The 17,730-nt window shown below is 38.1% G+C and overlaps 1 protein-coding gene across 3 annotated transcripts in view; it reads right to left on the reverse strand.

Annotated features, from left to right (window-relative positions):
- Positions 1-17,730, reverse strand: part of LOC100748549 (laminin subunit alpha-1) — a 204,407-nt gene that overhangs the window by 120,114 nt on the left and 66,563 nt on the right. The window contains exons 3-7 of one of the 3 annotated variants that reach the window (XM_012392435.3): positions 12,258-12,500; positions 8,343-8,573; positions 1,862-2,098; positions 1,147-1,308; positions 559-855 (exon numbers count right to left, since the gene is read on the reverse strand). In XM_012392435.3, the coding sequence (XP_012247858.1) occupies positions 559-855; positions 1,147-1,308; positions 1,862-2,098; positions 8,343-8,573; positions 12,258-12,500 (1,170 nt within the window). Of the gene's footprint in view, positions 1-558; positions 856-1,146; positions 1,309-1,861; positions 2,099-8,342; positions 8,574-12,257; positions 12,501-17,730 lie in introns of those variants that run through there. The other 2 variants (XM_003493969.4, XM_033324012.1) reach the window with 2 other exon arrangements.

Below are 17,730 nucleotides of genomic sequence, written 5' to 3' on the forward strand. Positions count from 1 at the left end.
CATTCTAACTCCAACGATATTTGTTTCACGAAACAACGTTGTTCGCTGCGGCGCGTGGTCGTGCATCGCCATGCAAGAGAATAACTAGCGTCGTTTATTTGATATTCGTGAACGTCCTTAGTCTAGAACTACGCTTTCTGAGCTTTCAATGGCTCGTAGAACAAATCTTCTTGGTCTCGCCAAATAGGGAGCATTACGTTTCGACTGTGAATTTTATAGATTTCGTTCCACGGTTTTAAAATTCAATCGTTTACTTGTACGTATTTACTTGTTTACTGTCACTTGTAATACATTAGGCATCTAATAAAAATATCAATTTTCACGTTATAATTCAATACAGCCGCTGGAACCTACAACTAACTCTTCCTTCAGAGTCCCTCGAAACTAATTCACACTCGTGATAATTCAACTTCCTAATTACATTCGTCGAAATTCTTCAACACTGTTCTTCGTTTATTCGACTAACTTATATTCTATTATGTTTCAAATTGCATCATCCAGCATTATCTAGCTAATCAGTGTTCGATTAAAAATCAATAACATCTATGATCTACTCACTGTGGAATAAGATAATTTAGCGGTTCCACAATGATCGCTAACACCGAAACAGTAACACGGAAGGCATCCATCGAGATTTTCCTTAGTCAGCGCAAAGTGTCCCGGTTTGCACTGGTCGCACAACTCGCCAGCGACGTTCGCCTTGCAGAGGCAGTCCCCCTCGCAGTCGTGAGACGGGAGGATCCCGCGGGAATCGCACGGACATGGCATGCAATCAGGAAACTGACGATAACCGGCTGCACACTGGTCGCACTTGTATCCCGAATAACCCGGTTTGCAATCACAAGCGCCTGCTACCTGAAACACGATCGGTGTTTAACTCGATCAAGATTGATTTGGCCAACGATAATAGCGAAATGTTTAAAAGTATCGACGACGAAACGCAGAGTTCGTTTCTGCGAAAGTAGCTGACAGACGTAAAGAAGGAAGAAGTTTTCGTAATTTTGTTCTTTTTGATTTCTGTATAAATGTGAAATTTTATCGTGGACAATGTAACACCTAAAAATTCATCGAGTATTTACCAGGTTCAAATTGCGAATAAATTTCCTGTAGACAAAACGAAAGATCTTCGTACGAACACGTGCCTACCTTTCCTATATGAACGTACGAGTCATCCGGGGTGCAGTAACCCGTGCTACCGTGTACGTTGCAGTCGCACGGTACGCAAGGTTCAGGATCATCAGGGGCAACCCCGTTCGGCCTGTAATAATTAACCTGACACTTCTCGCAATTGATTCCAGTCGTATGTTCCTGAAACAAATCATTTTACAAGGGACGTTAGCACAGATGTTGGAAACTCTATACGCGTCGCAAAGTGTTCTATGTTTAGTTGCTTCGAAATTTAAATATTAGAAATAATATAAGAATAATAATAGGAAGAATATTAGGAACAATATTCATAAAGTTTGACAAGAAGCACAGTATAGATGCCGATGTTGAAACAAAGATCGAAGGTAGAAGCAGCTCTGATTAAAGCATTTACAGAGTCCCAAATTCCTTTCTCGTAACACACACATATACATATATATATACACAACTATAACTACATTACTAATCGCAAAGAAATAAATTCCCACAACAAAAGCACAACGTATCGCACAACGAATAAAAGCGTAATTTACATTCATAGGATCAGACAATGCTGTTTATACGTATGCTGGTCACTTTCTACGTAAGACACATATATAAACAAACAGATTCGTGCAGCATTCCTTTCGTCATCGACAGTCACATTCGCAAAACAAATTGACGATGTATCGGCAATTTCATTCGACGATATTTCTCTCGTGAAATTCGGGCTTACTGTGCAATTAATGCAGACACCACCGCCGCGAAATTTCCCACGAATGTCCATAGACATTCTTCTGTCGGCCACATCCTGATCATATCTGCACGAGGTTGCATGTCCATTGCAGTTGCATTTCTCACAGTGAAAGCCCTTCGCAGCTGTGCCAGGTTTCCACGGAATCTGATTGTACATGGGACAGCATTTTTCGCATCTTTCGCCGCACGTGTGGCGCTCGCATTCGCATTCTTGATGCTGAGAAACAATACCACCTCTTAATGGAAACTTGTTAATCTTCTCGGTTTAGTATTACTGGTTAAACGTCTAGGTATCCGATTTTTCTACGTGTTTACGACTAATACGGTCTTCAAGCAAACCTTCGCTTCAGTGTTAGTAGATTTTGATGTTTCTTTCGATAGATATACTAGACGATATGGAAATAGCTGGTATTTTATTCGTAAAGTATTCATTGCGTATATTATTTGTGAAGTATTCAGGATGCAAAGAACGTAGAAAGTTGTGTACTATGATTAGTGTATTTCGCTCGTAACGCCAGTGTTGATATTAATTATTTAATACCGAATAATAATAAATTTCAAGTTTGTCTATGACGAACGATAAGTTCACGCCACTTGACGATATCTGAAAAAGAAGGGAAAGGCAATCCTTCTCTGTTGTTACGTTTCCAAGAAACGAATATCTCGCTGCTAATTCCTTGAAACCGAAAAAGTGAAGTGGCTGAGCGATATCGCATTTCCGCTTTCCAGCCATTTTTCCACGATCGTCGAATCAATTAACGCGGAAGGCGTAATGGATATCGCACGGGGTACAAGCGTGCTTTATAAATCGCGACACGGTCGCTGCAACGAGGATGCTTCTTTATGACTGGCGATACAGATATCCGGTATTGCGCTCGGGTAGGAGACATAGTACAGCCACGCAATCACAAAGATGTGACGTTCGAGAATTTATAGGACCGTTAAGATAACCGAACGCGTTATCGAAAACATTAATTCGCACGCGGTTTCGACTGGCTCGCGGTTCTTATTCCAACTAGCGTAATTTCTGAGACGAAGACCCGTGAGTTTTCGCGCACGTAGGTCGTTTCCCAGGTGTATTGTTTAACCAGATAGTAGGAGCTTGTTAAAAATTTCAGAAAATCGTAGTTCCTTGAACTTTGAATAAAAGATACTTCTAACAGGGAAACGTTACCTTTTTTATTACAAAATGAAGACTCTTGCAACGAAATTCTACGTTCCTCTATCGCGATCTAAGAGTTAACACCGGAAACATTTTCGAATAAAAATATATGTTTCTACGTGTTTAACGTTAAAATCATTTTTCGTAATAAAATTCCCATTCGTTAAGCATAGATTTTTCTAACGATGTTCATCTATCTCGAGACTCTCACTGAATCTGACTGTTTAATAATAATAATGTTATTTAAGGCTTGCTTAAGTACAAATTACAAATTCAGTTCAATGAAAATACTGTTGAATGAGGATTAAATTGTTGGTTTGATCGTTCACCATCGGTCAGTTAGAGAAGCTACTATCATGGTAGTAAATAATATTATTACATTTAATTTACATAATATTATACACTTTAGTGTGGAAAACGTGATCCAATGTGTACGACGCTCAGTTTTAAGTGACACGACCACACGCGTTGGGTTAACCCCATGTTTCCTCCGTTTAAATTTACCGATTTCTCTTTTTAATATTATCTCAGAGAGAAAATGTGATATTAATTCCTTGTTCCATTATTCTACTGGCAATTGATCAAGAAATAGGAAAATATGTTTTCTTGCCGCGAGAAAATAATTATATTGATAAAGTTGTTCTAAGTTAAATATTATATATTCGCCGAAAGTTGAAGAAAAGATAGCAGTGTTTCTTGCTTCTTAGTCCAAATTAGAGTAATCTATGGTTACGTAGTAGATTAGAGAAATATGGAAAATCGATCGAATGAATTACGGATAACGTAATTTATCGGACTTTTCCATCAACCGCGCGTCTTCATCCAGCACGTGATCTTAATAAATTATTAAAGATCCACTGTGAACAGCGATCGTACACTACGAGCAGAATTACAAACCTATAAACGATAAGACTTTACGAGACGTGTTTATATGGCAAGCCGGAGATATTCTGAGCACCAGATGCGAGCAGCAAATCGTAATTTACATTTTTTACGACGCATCACAGACTTCATTGTGTTTTCATTAATGACCATTGTCATTCATGAGAATAGACGCACCGCGGGAAACGGTTAATGACTGCTACAATGAAGCATATTATCTAGTGATTTACTGAGATCGATGTACCGAGGACTTAATTAGCATCGAAGCAAGCTGTGTATAAGAATCGAGCGTGATGTTTGTGGCCAGCACAATAATTGTTTAATATAAATACCGTTCAAAAAACGACGCCTAACGAGAAAAGTAACGGTTAAATAAAATAAATCTCTACACAATTATCTCTATTGCAAAAAGATATTTCTCCGCTTAGGAAGCTTAAAAACTGAATACTAAAACCATATGGACGTTATCACAACAGGACAAGTTATGTTAGTAATAAAAAAGGCAAGATTTGAATAATTTGAAATTTAAAAAACATTTCTATCAGTGATTACTTCTACGAGAATTTACGACACAGAAAATCTGAGAGAAAACGAAGCTGCGAATTTCCACGATATAATCACAGTTCGATTAAAGGATAAATAAAAATGTAACTGCAGCTGTGATAATTTATGATTTTTCGTTCATCGATACTGCATGACTAAGAAGCCGGAGCATAAACGCGAAAGTGATATTTCGTGATTAGAAAAGCAAAGGCGAGAGGATGAAGCTGACGAATATCAATGTTATATGATCGAAGATGACAATTTGATTGAGACGTAACTGGAAAATATTTCGAATGCTCGACCGATGGCTTCGTATTCAGCAATGCGATCGCTATTCGGTCTACGTGCCAATCGTCGTCCGCGTGCTGCGCCGGACCCGCCCAAAAACTAATTCAATTTATCGTGGTGAGCATTGCCAAAAGTTCATTTTAATCGAGTCGAATTCGTTGTCGAGCGAATGGTGTTTGCGGTAAAAACCTGATATCGCCACCTGAATTTCTTAGACGATTCATGGCCCTTGTTATTCGATGTTCGAAAGAAGTCACCGTCATGTTCCTCGATCATTAACCCTTTTGATGTATCACCGCGAATCAAACAGCTACTACACGCAAAAAGTACAACGATACTAATGACAGAGGGAATGATATATGGAAATGTAAATGGTATTGATAACACACTAATCGAACACGTCTTTACCGAGTTTGTAATCAGTTTAAACGATGACGATACTTATACTTAGGGCCAGGTATTAATTAGGTATTAATATCTAGAAACTATCCCTATTATCCTGTCTAGATGAACTTAACGTAAAATTATTAACTGAGTAGTTTGATTCCATTCGTATCATTTTTTCATTCACGACCGATATCATCGTTCAGTACTGAAAACATACTACGATAGAAGGAATAATTATGAAATTGAAGCTTTTTCTCTCTAAACGTTCTGTAATTCTTTGGACTGGAAACAAACGTCAGATATAAATAAGGAAACATAGTTAACGAAAAATTGATATCTTATTTTATTGATTGAAAAATTGATATCTTATAAAATTGATATTGAGAAAATTGCATCGTTAAGATAGAAAAATCGACCGCAAGAACCATCGTGAAAATATGTACACCTTTCCTTCGCCTTCTTTTCCCTAAGGCAGAAAACACATCCATAAAACATCCGCCATAATTCCCAGCACGATCCTTGAACTAAAACCCAGTTAGAACTCGCTCGAGTGACTCGATAACGAGTCGAGTTCAACATCGAGCATCGATCACCCATGCACACAACACTCAGCTACAGAAATACAAGAATAATGGAACGTGAGAATAACAGCAGGCCCTTTGACACGGACCAAGACACCGACCGATCATTTCTTTCTAATTTTATTACTTCTCAAAGGCGAAACTGCGTGACACCCGCGAGGCTGATTAATGCACTGCGAAGAAATGTTTCGCAACAATTAACAACAGGTCCCGGTCCCCTCTTTCAGCACGTTCAAAGATCACGACTGTTAAAGCTCGACTTCGCCAATGTGCCTATTCGTGGACATTAATAGTATGCAGGATTCCTATTGCAAGGTCTGCATCATTTTGCCATCCTGGGAACGTGTCTTTCTTTAGGAGAATAATTAATCTTGCACAGACAATTATTACTTTCTTATGCAATCGCCGTTATGAAGAAATTATGAAACGCAGGGAGGAGAAGAATTGATTTTTCTTCTCCACCTCTTTTTCACTTTCGCTAGTCTATCGGATAATGGAAAATTTGAACCTATTTATCGTGACTGTTCTAATCGAATTGCTTAAATATACGGTGAAATATGTATTTTTATTTTATGCTTGAAATAATCAACAAAGATTTTTGACCAACACGACATTGTTGGTAATATCGTGCTCGATGTATTATTATTTGGCTTAATAACTATAATTAACGTTAATAACGTGCGATGCACGTCTTCTTGTTTTACAATTAAACGATTACAGCTACCATCTGAAAATAATAGTAATTTTACATTTGTAATTCAACTTTATGATATCAGATGTACGCAAAAGTTTCAGTCGTTTTCCAAGCGTTCGTGCATAATTACTTTTAATTGATATAATCTCCTGTCTTGTTCTGCAAATTTTCGGTCGGTATTGATCTATTTGAAACGTCGATTTCATGATCGTTTGGTGACAATAATCTCGCGAAACAACGGCGCGAGGTGAAAAGTTCTTGCGCGCGCGGCGTATTCTTCGGATTTGACACCGACAGATTACCGTTTATTCAGGTCGATGCAGCGCTCTTTAGTCGGACAGCACTTTCGAAATGTTGCAGATAAACGAAACGTCATTTTTTCGCCACGAAGCTCGAGAAAGTCGTACGAAATGAGGGGAACTATTTCGAACATTAATTTATAAAGCACACGTGTAAATATGTATAAATAAAAGAAAATTGCAAAAAGAAGGACTAAAACTTGTGCATGCACCTAATAGAAACGTTTCAAACCTAACGACAGTTGCATCTCGCGTGCTGTACGAAACGTTAAGTGATAAATCCGTGTCTGAAATATCTTCAATCAGGAAAAAGATGAAAGGACCCGCGAAACTTCATTGATTTTACCAGTTGAATACGATGTATGTAAATGAAGGAAAAATAAGGTTGGAAACGAAGCATGTAAAGACATTCTTCGACAAATATAAATCTTTAAATGCTGCTGTTCTATCCTGCAGATTCAGTCACGGTAACTTCCGCAACCTCTAGCTCTCATTAGTAGCACGGAACGTGAAAAAAGTTAACGACGCTGGGAAATTTGGAGCGACTCCCGCGCGATCGTGCAAGAAACATAACGTACAGTAGTCCCCTGCGGAGGACGGACGGTTTCTAACAGGCAACCGACTCGAAACGAAGGCGATCCTGCCATTAGCAGCGGCGGTAGACAAAGGTCTGACAAGTTTATGGCATTTCCGACAGATTTATTTCCTGCACCTCGGTAGCCGCCCCTCCCAATCACAGATATTCGCGATATCTAACTTTAGAAAGGACTGTCTACAAGAGAATAAAATCTCGTGGTTTGCTTTCTAAACTTTCTTCCTTTTCTCGATAGATTATAATTTTATTATAATATGCGATAGCTGTTTCCATTACTAGTCCTATCTGTTGGTTCCTACTTCTATCTAATTTTCTATACTAATCACGGAGTGAAAATGACGTATTAGATAATAAATTTATTCCAATAAATAGGAAGAAAGAGAGAGAGAGAGGGAGAGATGCAATTTAGTAGCTAATTTTTCAGGTTTTATCCAATTTTAATTTAATGTAACTTTCGAATTAAACTCTTCGTGAAATATCCATCAAGATGCGTCGAATAAAAGACTCTTAGCGTTGGTCGAAGAAGATCCGGTTGTTCCTCGATGGGAAACCTTACAACAGGTTCGAGGCAAATGTGTTAATTGCAAAACTTGTAATCCGTCGGGAGTCAATGTGTAAATTTTACGACTTTTAATTTAGCACGAGTCAACGTGTGAATTATGGGGCTCGTAACTTGTACCGGGATAACTTGTAAAGCATAAAATTCGTATCTGTTCCAAATCGATATCCTTAATATAGCGTAATGTCGTTACTTTCGCGTATGGCCAATACATCCGTTGACAAGCTAAATACATATACACGTTGATAAATCAGAATTCACAGTTACAAAAATCGTATATTATCAACACCTGACTTATACTCGATCAGGAACGAGTCAAAGTCTTCCACCTTCCACAAAAATCACCATAAAAATCAAACGTGACATTGTAAACCAGACTATTCCCACGATACATTAACATTATTCTACTATTTTTATTCTGCGATTTTTATTCTCAGCATTTCTTTCGTTATAAATTATTCTCGCACTTACCCCGTGTTGGACGCTGTAACGACATCTTGCCGCGTGGCCGGAACACACACATCTTCCGCCAATGTTGATTTCTTTAATCGAGTAAAACGCGCGCCTTTTATCCGCGATCGTCTCTCCACTTCGTCGAAGGCCCTGAAGCCGAAGCCGTACGTATCTGGCCTGCGTGAATTCCTGAAGGGTCGTGCTGTGATTCAGGGCACCAGGTCTACCGTTCACCAGGTGAGTATGGATCTAAAGGGAGATATCGTTGATTGAATATATACAGAACAAAATTATTCCTTAATTTAGGTACATTATGGTTTATCGAAAAATGGTTTGTGTTTATTAAAATTTGTAGAGATCTTTCAACTCGTTGGGAAATCGATCGAGTGGTTAGTATTTTGTCGGGAGAGTAGTTCAACATCTTTGATATTTAATTATATTACAAGCAACTGTATGCTCTAATTAGCAGTTACTTTTATCAAATGACGGGAGTTGTACGTAAAATTAATTTTAAATTCAAGTACTTTCTTGTTTTATATTTCGACTTGGTGAAATAACTGAGTTTTAGTATTCTTAAGTTCCATTAAAATCTAAGACGAATAATCCTGATTATGTTTTACGTTGTGTACGAACACGAGGAAGGCGCAAAGAAAATTACGATAATATCCGATCTATAAAATCTAGATCAGATGCAGATCCATAAAATTTTTTACAATAATGTTCTATAGAAACAAGAAAGATATCCAATTTGTTCCCGTATTACGAACGGATCGACGTAAACTACCTGCAGAAACGACATCGGCGATCGATAATAAGAAATACAAACGTTTGATTACAGCACTAAATCTAAGAGAACTCTGAAATCGAAGGAGTAAATCATTTGTGAATGGTGCCGCGCGTTAAGTAGAAAACGAGTTCCATAAATGGCATTCCGCGGCTCCTAATATGGAACAATTACATGGCTTCCAGAATAGACGCGCCTACACTTTCCTATGCCTAATTTTTTTCGAACATTTTTTCACCTGGTTACATGATTTAGTACGTAATATTTCGTGTAAGAATCCTTCATATTGCTTTATCACTAAAGCGAAAAAATACATTTAATCAATCAAAATCCTCCATGATCAAAATAAATTCTCAATTTTTTATTTATAGTTAATTCTCCGCTCAAAGCTTTCTATAATAGCAAATTCGACTCACGAATCTTTCGTTTATCGAAAAGATTCGCGTAAAGTTCCCCTGGAACTCCCAGATTTCTCGAATGATTATTCTACAAACGATCATTTCACAGAACTCAACTAATACAGAGTGACTACAGAAAGTATTCGCACATAGCCTTATTTTCCGATGAAGTGATCTATTTTATCGAATTCTACATTTCATTTTCGTAGTATGATATTTCTACAGTCGTATGAAAGTACTGTTAAATAATACCAAGTTTAATATACGTGGACCTAATTAGCATGTTGAGTGGCAAGTCTATACACGATACACTTCAGTGTTCGCATTCTTACCTTTCTATATTTTTCAACAATCTGACCGAAGCTTTTCAACAATCTCTGTAATTCTGCCATTTATTTTTTGAAGCAAATCAAGCGAAGAAAATCGAATCGTAGAAATTCTTCCATTACTATGTTATTATCACAATTACATTGTATAATATTTGTAGGAAATTTGAAAGTGCAAGATCGCACAGAATGTACAATATATAAAATTTCTAAAGTATAGATTTCTATGATTCCCGGCAATTAAACAATTTTCCACCGAGCTTCTACTTCTTTAATTATATTCTCCATAACACGAATTGCGTATAAAATCCGCATTCTAGCTGCGATAAATACAATGCTCGTACAAATACTTTTCACAGCCACTGTAGATAAAAAATCAACCAGCGATGCTTTTCGAAAGTCAACTAAGATCCATCCAACATTGTCCATCTTTTCTTAAATTGAACAATGATCCCCCCGAAATTGTGACAGCTGTTTCTCCCATGACGTACACCGTTCGGCCGATTCGCTGTTCCTCGCTTTCCGATTTTTTTCCTGGTCGATCCGTAGCCGCGTACAGAAGCGTAAAACTGGCAACCCCCCATAGGAGGTGCGTACGTGATAGCCCCATATAAGGTAAGCATACACCATACATGGCCGGAATGTAGGGATCGCCGTTTTTGTATCATCGATTCGTTCTCCCTTTCCCTCTCTTTCCACCATCGATCTCGCTGTCCTCTTCCTTTTCTCAACCACCTTCCAGTTTGCACAAAACCGATCTCGTGCGCACCGCCTCGTGCACGGCTGTAAGCTCTAATTATCTGTTTGCTCTTCCGAGAAGTTTGCTAATTCCCTTCCAGATAGATGCTTCTCGTATTTTCACATCCGTGATAAGTTTTCCGACAATGAAATTGAACTGCTGCGTACACGGAAAGGGAGAATTTTTGGCCGATGAATAATCGGCGGATTTTTATATATTTATAGGAAATTTGAAGATACATTGGACAGAATGCACACGATAGGTATGAGATTTGCCTCTCAATCGATATCGTATTATGACGTTAACCTAATGGAGAAATTTGACGCTGCAATGTTAATGCTATTGTAGTTTCAAAGAAACTCTGTCGTTTTGACAACACATCCCTACAGTTTCGCTATGTGCAACATAACTATAAGGTTTCTCTTCCACACTTGAACGAATAATAGTAAAATATTATTAAAATGATTCTTAAAGTTTTACATGTCTCAAGTTACGAATTACAAGTGCTGATAAATTCTTTCGTACAACAGTAACAAATTTAATAAAATAGATAAAAGAAATAAAGTTCTATGAGTGAATTGTAGAAATTACAAACTACTTGACGCAAAATAGTACAACCATTATGTAACGAATGTTTACAATTTATAACTTGTCAACTTATAAAATGTCAGTTCGTTAATATTATTACAAATTACGAACCAGCTATCCTATTTGAGCAAAATAATTAAATAAGAGAAGTGTACAGTTTACAACTTGTCAAATGCTAGATCGTAAATATTACTATTTGGCAAATTATCGTGCAAGATTCCAGAAAGTACTTGCAATTCCAACTCTAATCAGCAAAAACAGTCGCATGCTACGAACCAGTCCCATCGAGAAAGTAACGAAGTGTCACCTGTAACTAGCAACGATCGACCAATTTCACCTGGTAAACGTTCCATTTCTACCAGAGCGTTTCAATCGCGCTGAAATTACTTTATAACTTAAGGTCGAGTGTATAATTCGATCGAGAAGATACTGAGGCAGAAAAAGTCTGCGAGTTCAGCGGAAATTCCTTGGAAGAAATGTTTCCTTCCCCCAAGCAGCCAAGCAGCCACTCGTATTGCTCGTCAAAGCGTCAGCCGACTAATCATCCAATCATGTAATTACACCAGCGATTGCATGGGACGAACGATAATTAATGATCTGGCTCTGGACAGCTACCGCGTTAACACGGAAATAACAGCCGATTTCGCGCGTAAATAATTACACATCTTTGTTTCTCGACGAAACGATCGACGATCGTGAAATTTAATCTATTTTTTATCTGATTGTTTTTTTCCTAATCGAGGTTTCTGATAATAGAGTAGAGTAGATATACAGCGACAGATAATTTAAATTAATCAAACATTAATAAACATTACTATGTACAAAATTATTTGTACAGTTGGAATACGTACAGAAATAAGGAGAGAAATATTTTCGATGTTATTGAAATAATCAACGTACATAAATAAAAATAAATTTGTTATCGAGAGCATAAAAGAAACTCATCTAAAGTATTATTTCAGATGAATCAATTTTTAACAATTTTCATCGAGTATCTTTATATTTATTTGTAAAGGAAAAATATTTATTCGCTGGATGGTCTAAGATTTGTTCACAGTACATAGCCAAAAATACGAATAAAGATAGTAGCGCCCTTACCTCTCCGTTTTCCATAGGAGTCTGCCTGGAAAAGACGCTGGTACATATCACATCGTCGTCCCCGATGTAAATAGGTTTTCCGGTAACAGGCGGCACAGAATACCGCGTCCAACATTCTTCATCGCTTGGTGCGTAATACTGCCACGGTTGGAAATTTTCACCATCGATAGATTTCTCCAAAATCCATGCGGCCGGCCTTGGTGAATTTGCTGCCTTCACAATTACGTACTCTATTTGATACACCTGAACAGACAGAATTTATGACATATTAGATATTATATTCATTTATTCCCAATAAAGTATATTTATATAATATATAGCATTATAATTTCTAACAATTCCTAATGCAGCAAGATCGCCATAAAGATTTTAAGTTCAGAACTGTTACAGCGATAAATCAAATATTTCCATAACTTCGATACTTTCTAGCGTGAGGATATCGAAAAATTGCATCAAAATGCAAAATATTTTAATCGTTTGACGTGGTGTTTCGTCTTTCAGAGAGAATCGCCAATGGTACACAGAATACCTACGATATGCCGAGCCATTTCATTTCAGTGTGTAACGGCGGAAAGGGAGTTAAAGGACAGAGAACCATAGATACCCTGCAGTTTGCCAGAATCCCTGCGGAGTCTGGTGAATTTTCTACTGGATAATTAATTTCAAGCACGCAGGAATCGTGTGGAGTAATCCACGTGGTTGAATTACTCACGATTCATCTGGCTGTGCCACGTTTCCGGCTGTGCCACGTTTCCCGCGGTGCTAACAAATAACAATTCGCGATCGTCGTTCGCGTTACTCCACAGGATATACGAATCTTGTTATTTTGTTAGAAAATAGTGTTTCCTGTAGCAATGTTTGCAAAGAAAGCGATATGTTTTATTGCGTTAGAATTAAAACACTATTACTAGTTATGACAGTATCAATTTGAATATCTGCACTTTCTCTTCGTACATCCTAACCATTCTAATCATATACTTCTGAATCACTGTACTCTAGCAGTCACATTCAAGATTTAAGATTACCAAGTTGAATTCAATCGATTACTATCCAGTATAAGAATTGAGTTTAATTATTTCAAAAGAGGTATGTAATTATTGACAACCTCTTATACAATATTTTTTAACCCCTTAAGGACCGAAATATGTTGCAAAAATTGATAGATTTAGCAACTGATTAACATACACAATAACGCATCATGTTTAAAACAGAAAAAAAGCGATAGGATGAGAAATTGCGAAGCAAATATTCGATGTTCCTTACAAAGAGAAATGTCTTTATAAAGCACATTGTATACAATTAATCTTTATGTATCACTTATGGTGTGGTACAGATGCAAACATAGTACAATGCATAAGAGTGGGCTGCAATCTTTGCAACGATGCCTCGATTCTTCACGGATCTTTTTTGTCAGTCTTTTGCGAACGCACTTTGCCTGCAAAGACTTCCTTTGATGGTAGTTGGCGGAATAAAATCTGCCAAGTGTCGCTCAGTAAGCCTCAATGGAACTGGCACGCGAGTATTCTTAGTTTTGCACAAATTCAACCGATAAAGTAGGAGCGAGTGTTAACACGAGATGAAGGAAGGTAGACAGAAATTTGAAAGCCTGTTAACACGTGTATGGTCATTAAGTAGTTAAATGGAAAAAACGTATTACGAAGATGGAGATGTCTAACAGCCACTGGATGAGTGTTTCGCTTTCAAGGACGAGTCCTTTTACCACAAAGAAATACACAAGCCGCCATTAAGATGGAAAAAAGTTGCAAATGATAATGGAAATTATACCGCGAATTAACGAGTAATAAACAGTACGAAGAATTACAATATTCTTTTACTTGGTAAACGAGTCTCCATAAAGACAAAAACTCGTAGCCACCCAACATTTCTCATCCTTTTAATAATTTGTCGAATGGAACAGTAACTCACGAGGGCTATCGCGTCTCAACGGTGGACGTTGTGTCGCCGAGCAGACACGCGTCGCCCTGTTTCGTCGGGTTAACAAGACAGGAGTCCCTCATTCTCTCGTCGGGTCCGTCTTTGTCGTTGTCGTTGTCCTCGTTGTGTCGTCGTTACGCTGGCATTGTGAGGCCAGACCGACGCCCACTTTCGGACCATAAAGACAGATCGCATGTCCGCGATACCGGCGGGGTCCGCTTCCTTCTAAGGACTTCGTCCGGGACGCTCGATCCGAATCCCGAGGAAGCGGACTTCAATTATCCGATCCTCTTGCTCGGTCTGTGCATGTAGCAGATCCTTCCAACTAGTCGAATCATGGAAATCTGCTCGTTAATATTGAAGCCGAGGCAGCCTGTTTTAAATCAGACCTTCGTCTCTTCCTTTAGTTTCAGTTTTTAAAAACATTAGAAGATTTCTATGAGAATTAGAGATTTCTGGACTGGAACGTTTTACATCGAAACTCGCTGATCGTAAAGTACGATCTGACAACGTAGATGCAACTTTTTCAATGAATTGATCAATCACATTCTTTCAATCGTATTAAAGACTGTCAAAATATACCTTGACCGATCCATTGGACATAGTTTTTGAAATATCGAAAAGTTTGTGGAGATAAAGCGGGCGTGGAATTGGCGAAGCTTTCTACGTCAGAGTTAGATGACCATGAGATTTACTGTTGAGACTTGTGTGTTTATTTGAATGTAGATTAATGTTTCTAGCTATCTGTACGTATATGCCTTGCGTATATAGTGCGTTATAATTGATTACTAATCATCGAAAGGGCTAACACGATTTAATACAACAACGAGACGCATCGATCAAAAGTCCGCCACGCCACGAAATCGTTTTTAAATCCATTTACGAAGCGATGCAGCCGCGCCGTCGGTATTTACGGACGCAACGTGCGCGTCCCGAAATCTCGCAACGAACTTACGAAGAAGACGAAGCAGAAGCGAAGAGGAAAAGTACGACACACACAGCACGGCGTGCAAACGTTCCGAAGGCTAAATATTTACACTGGCTGCACGTGTTCGTCTGCTTCTTCGACTCTGCTATCAGCATCGCGTGCCTCGTCATGGGGTAGGTCGTGTAGAAGCCGACAGTGTATTCGGAGTTCAAGGTTGACGCTTTCTATACAAGCAACCGGGGTATATATTGGATTTTCTTCGCCATCTCGGATGTCGACGGACGTCGGTGAACGCGGAGAAAACAAACATGATTTCTATGCTGTCGTTTCAGTTCGAATGGAACGACGTTTGGTGTTTTACGGATGACAGTCGTTGTTGCTCAACTATCTTGCTGTTCGTCATAATAACCAACATTGCTCGAAATATTTCGCGCTCCTTATTGTAATTCAATTCAATCGCATTTGCATTAAAAAGAGAATACGACCGCAAAATACCAGAAAACTTTCATCGAGATATCTAACGAAATAAATTTGTCGGACATGTAAAATGTCAAAGTATAAAAATTGCGGAAGGAAAGAACCTCTCTTTGCACAGCGAAATTTTTTTATCAGCCATGCAAATAACGAAAACGGTAAATACATCGTGATATATTCTTAGAGAAGAATGCAGAGAATTTGTCGAGAATCGATAATGGAGGACTTCATGAAGTTATCAAGTAAGCACTTTAATTTTCAACGGATCGTGTGAAAAAAGTGCTTCGAACCGGTCTTCTCGGTTCAAGGGCCAGCACGTTTATCTTCGATGGGTTTGCCTCAGTGTAAATAGTAGTAAGCTCGATTGGATGACCCTGCAAGAAAACACGTCAAGGGCTGTATGCTTAACGCACCCTATCCAACGCGACCTTTCCGCAGCGCACTACCATGAAGAGTTCGATTATGTTGCACTCACAGCTTCATAGAAGCACTTCGCTCAGATTGCGTCGAACACGCCAGTATATAAAATTATTCTTTATTATCTTCTACTCTTCTCCAGAATTTTTGCGGTAGAAATTGACGAAAAAAAGAGAAGGAATATAATAGGTCTTATTATATTCACAAAAAATACATAAATTACATAGGACTAGTACAATTGTTGTTTGTGTTTTAATAAAGAAGTAGCCTAAAATAAACTTGAAACTTATTAATCTTTGAATTAACTTTGAACAAAGATGTAACAAAAATAATGTTAGAAAAGATACATGCTTATTTTTATGAGAATTTAAAGTGGACAACCTTTTAAAGATTTTCTAAATTTCTTTGAACTTGATAGCTTTACAATACACACGTAACAACGTTGAAACGTGAGATGAATCAGAAAATATTTTTACAATAATTCGCAAATAATGCGCTTATCAAACATAAATCTTAAAAATTAGAAAAATGAAATATCGTTTTTATTTCATCGTTGTTTCCCAAAATCCATAACTTTCGCCAACATCATACGTTTGATAAATGTAACTTTCTTATGATCCTTCAAATCGCTTCTCGCTTCTCCCGAGGAACTCGCTTGAATTGTGTCATCTTTAAAGTATACGATACTTACATAGCTTTGTAACCACGAAGTAAATCCTATACGAGAATTATATGTACATTTAGCGTATCTGATAGAACTTGTATCAATAACGAACGTATCAAACATTAGCTGATCTAGAACACAAATTCCTTTCAAAAAGTTCGACATTTCCGGAATCCCTCGTAAAAATTACGGTCAACCGCGTGGAAAGGGTTCGACCAAAGGAGGAAAGAAGTGGTTGTGATCGGTTCGAAGAAAATTAAAAGTGACTACGACCGCAAAAGTCACGCTCGATCTCGCTTCAAGCATCCGAGAAACACGATTTTTTTGTCAGGCTGCCAGAGGAAGAGCGGAATTCTCGTGGTCCGAAGAAGCGGGCACCACGTCCAAGGGAAGGCTCCCACGATCGGGTCGACGACTAGTCGCCTTCGTTCGAGCTCGAACACATCGACGCAGCCTTGTAAGGATACGGCCGGTATTAGCATCGAATGACAGAAATGGCTTTATAGTGGAAGCTCGGGAGATGAAGAAAGTCAATAATGACCGGATCGGCGTCGGGCCGTGAGTCGGCGATCAGACTCGATCCTTCGCTAAGAACGCGTGTAGATCGAGCCAGATTGCGTTGTAATGGAAGAGATTTTATCGTCGATTGTACGGTTATACAGGTGTACTGGCAAGTCTCAAGCTACGGCTCACCGTTGCGATCGAGATTATGTTTCGGTCGGACATGGAGCATCGCGAATGCTGTTCACAATTGTATTTTATACGATATGTTTCTTAAATTTGCTTGTAACTGGTATTTTATGAAGTTACTTTGAATGAATTTCTCTGCGAAATTTAGTAGGTGCAAATTTTACGTTTACGTATAAAACATAAACATTCAATATGGATAATAGTTTAATATCGCTATATACAAACTATCTATACTATTTATTATTATACTATGATTATAACTATTTATAACTATATACTAACTATTTATTGCTACTTACAATATCAGAAACGAAGACAAACAAATTTAGGAAATTTTTAACTCTTTAGAAATTTGATAAAATGAT

The sequence above is a fragment of the Bombus impatiens genome, unplaced genomic scaffold (genome assembly GCF_000188095.3).
Source record: "Bombus impatiens unplaced genomic scaffold, BIMP_2.2 scf_1445, whole genome shotgun sequence".
Classification (NCBI taxonomy): domain Eukaryota; kingdom Metazoa; phylum Arthropoda; class Insecta; order Hymenoptera; family Apidae; genus Bombus; species Bombus impatiens.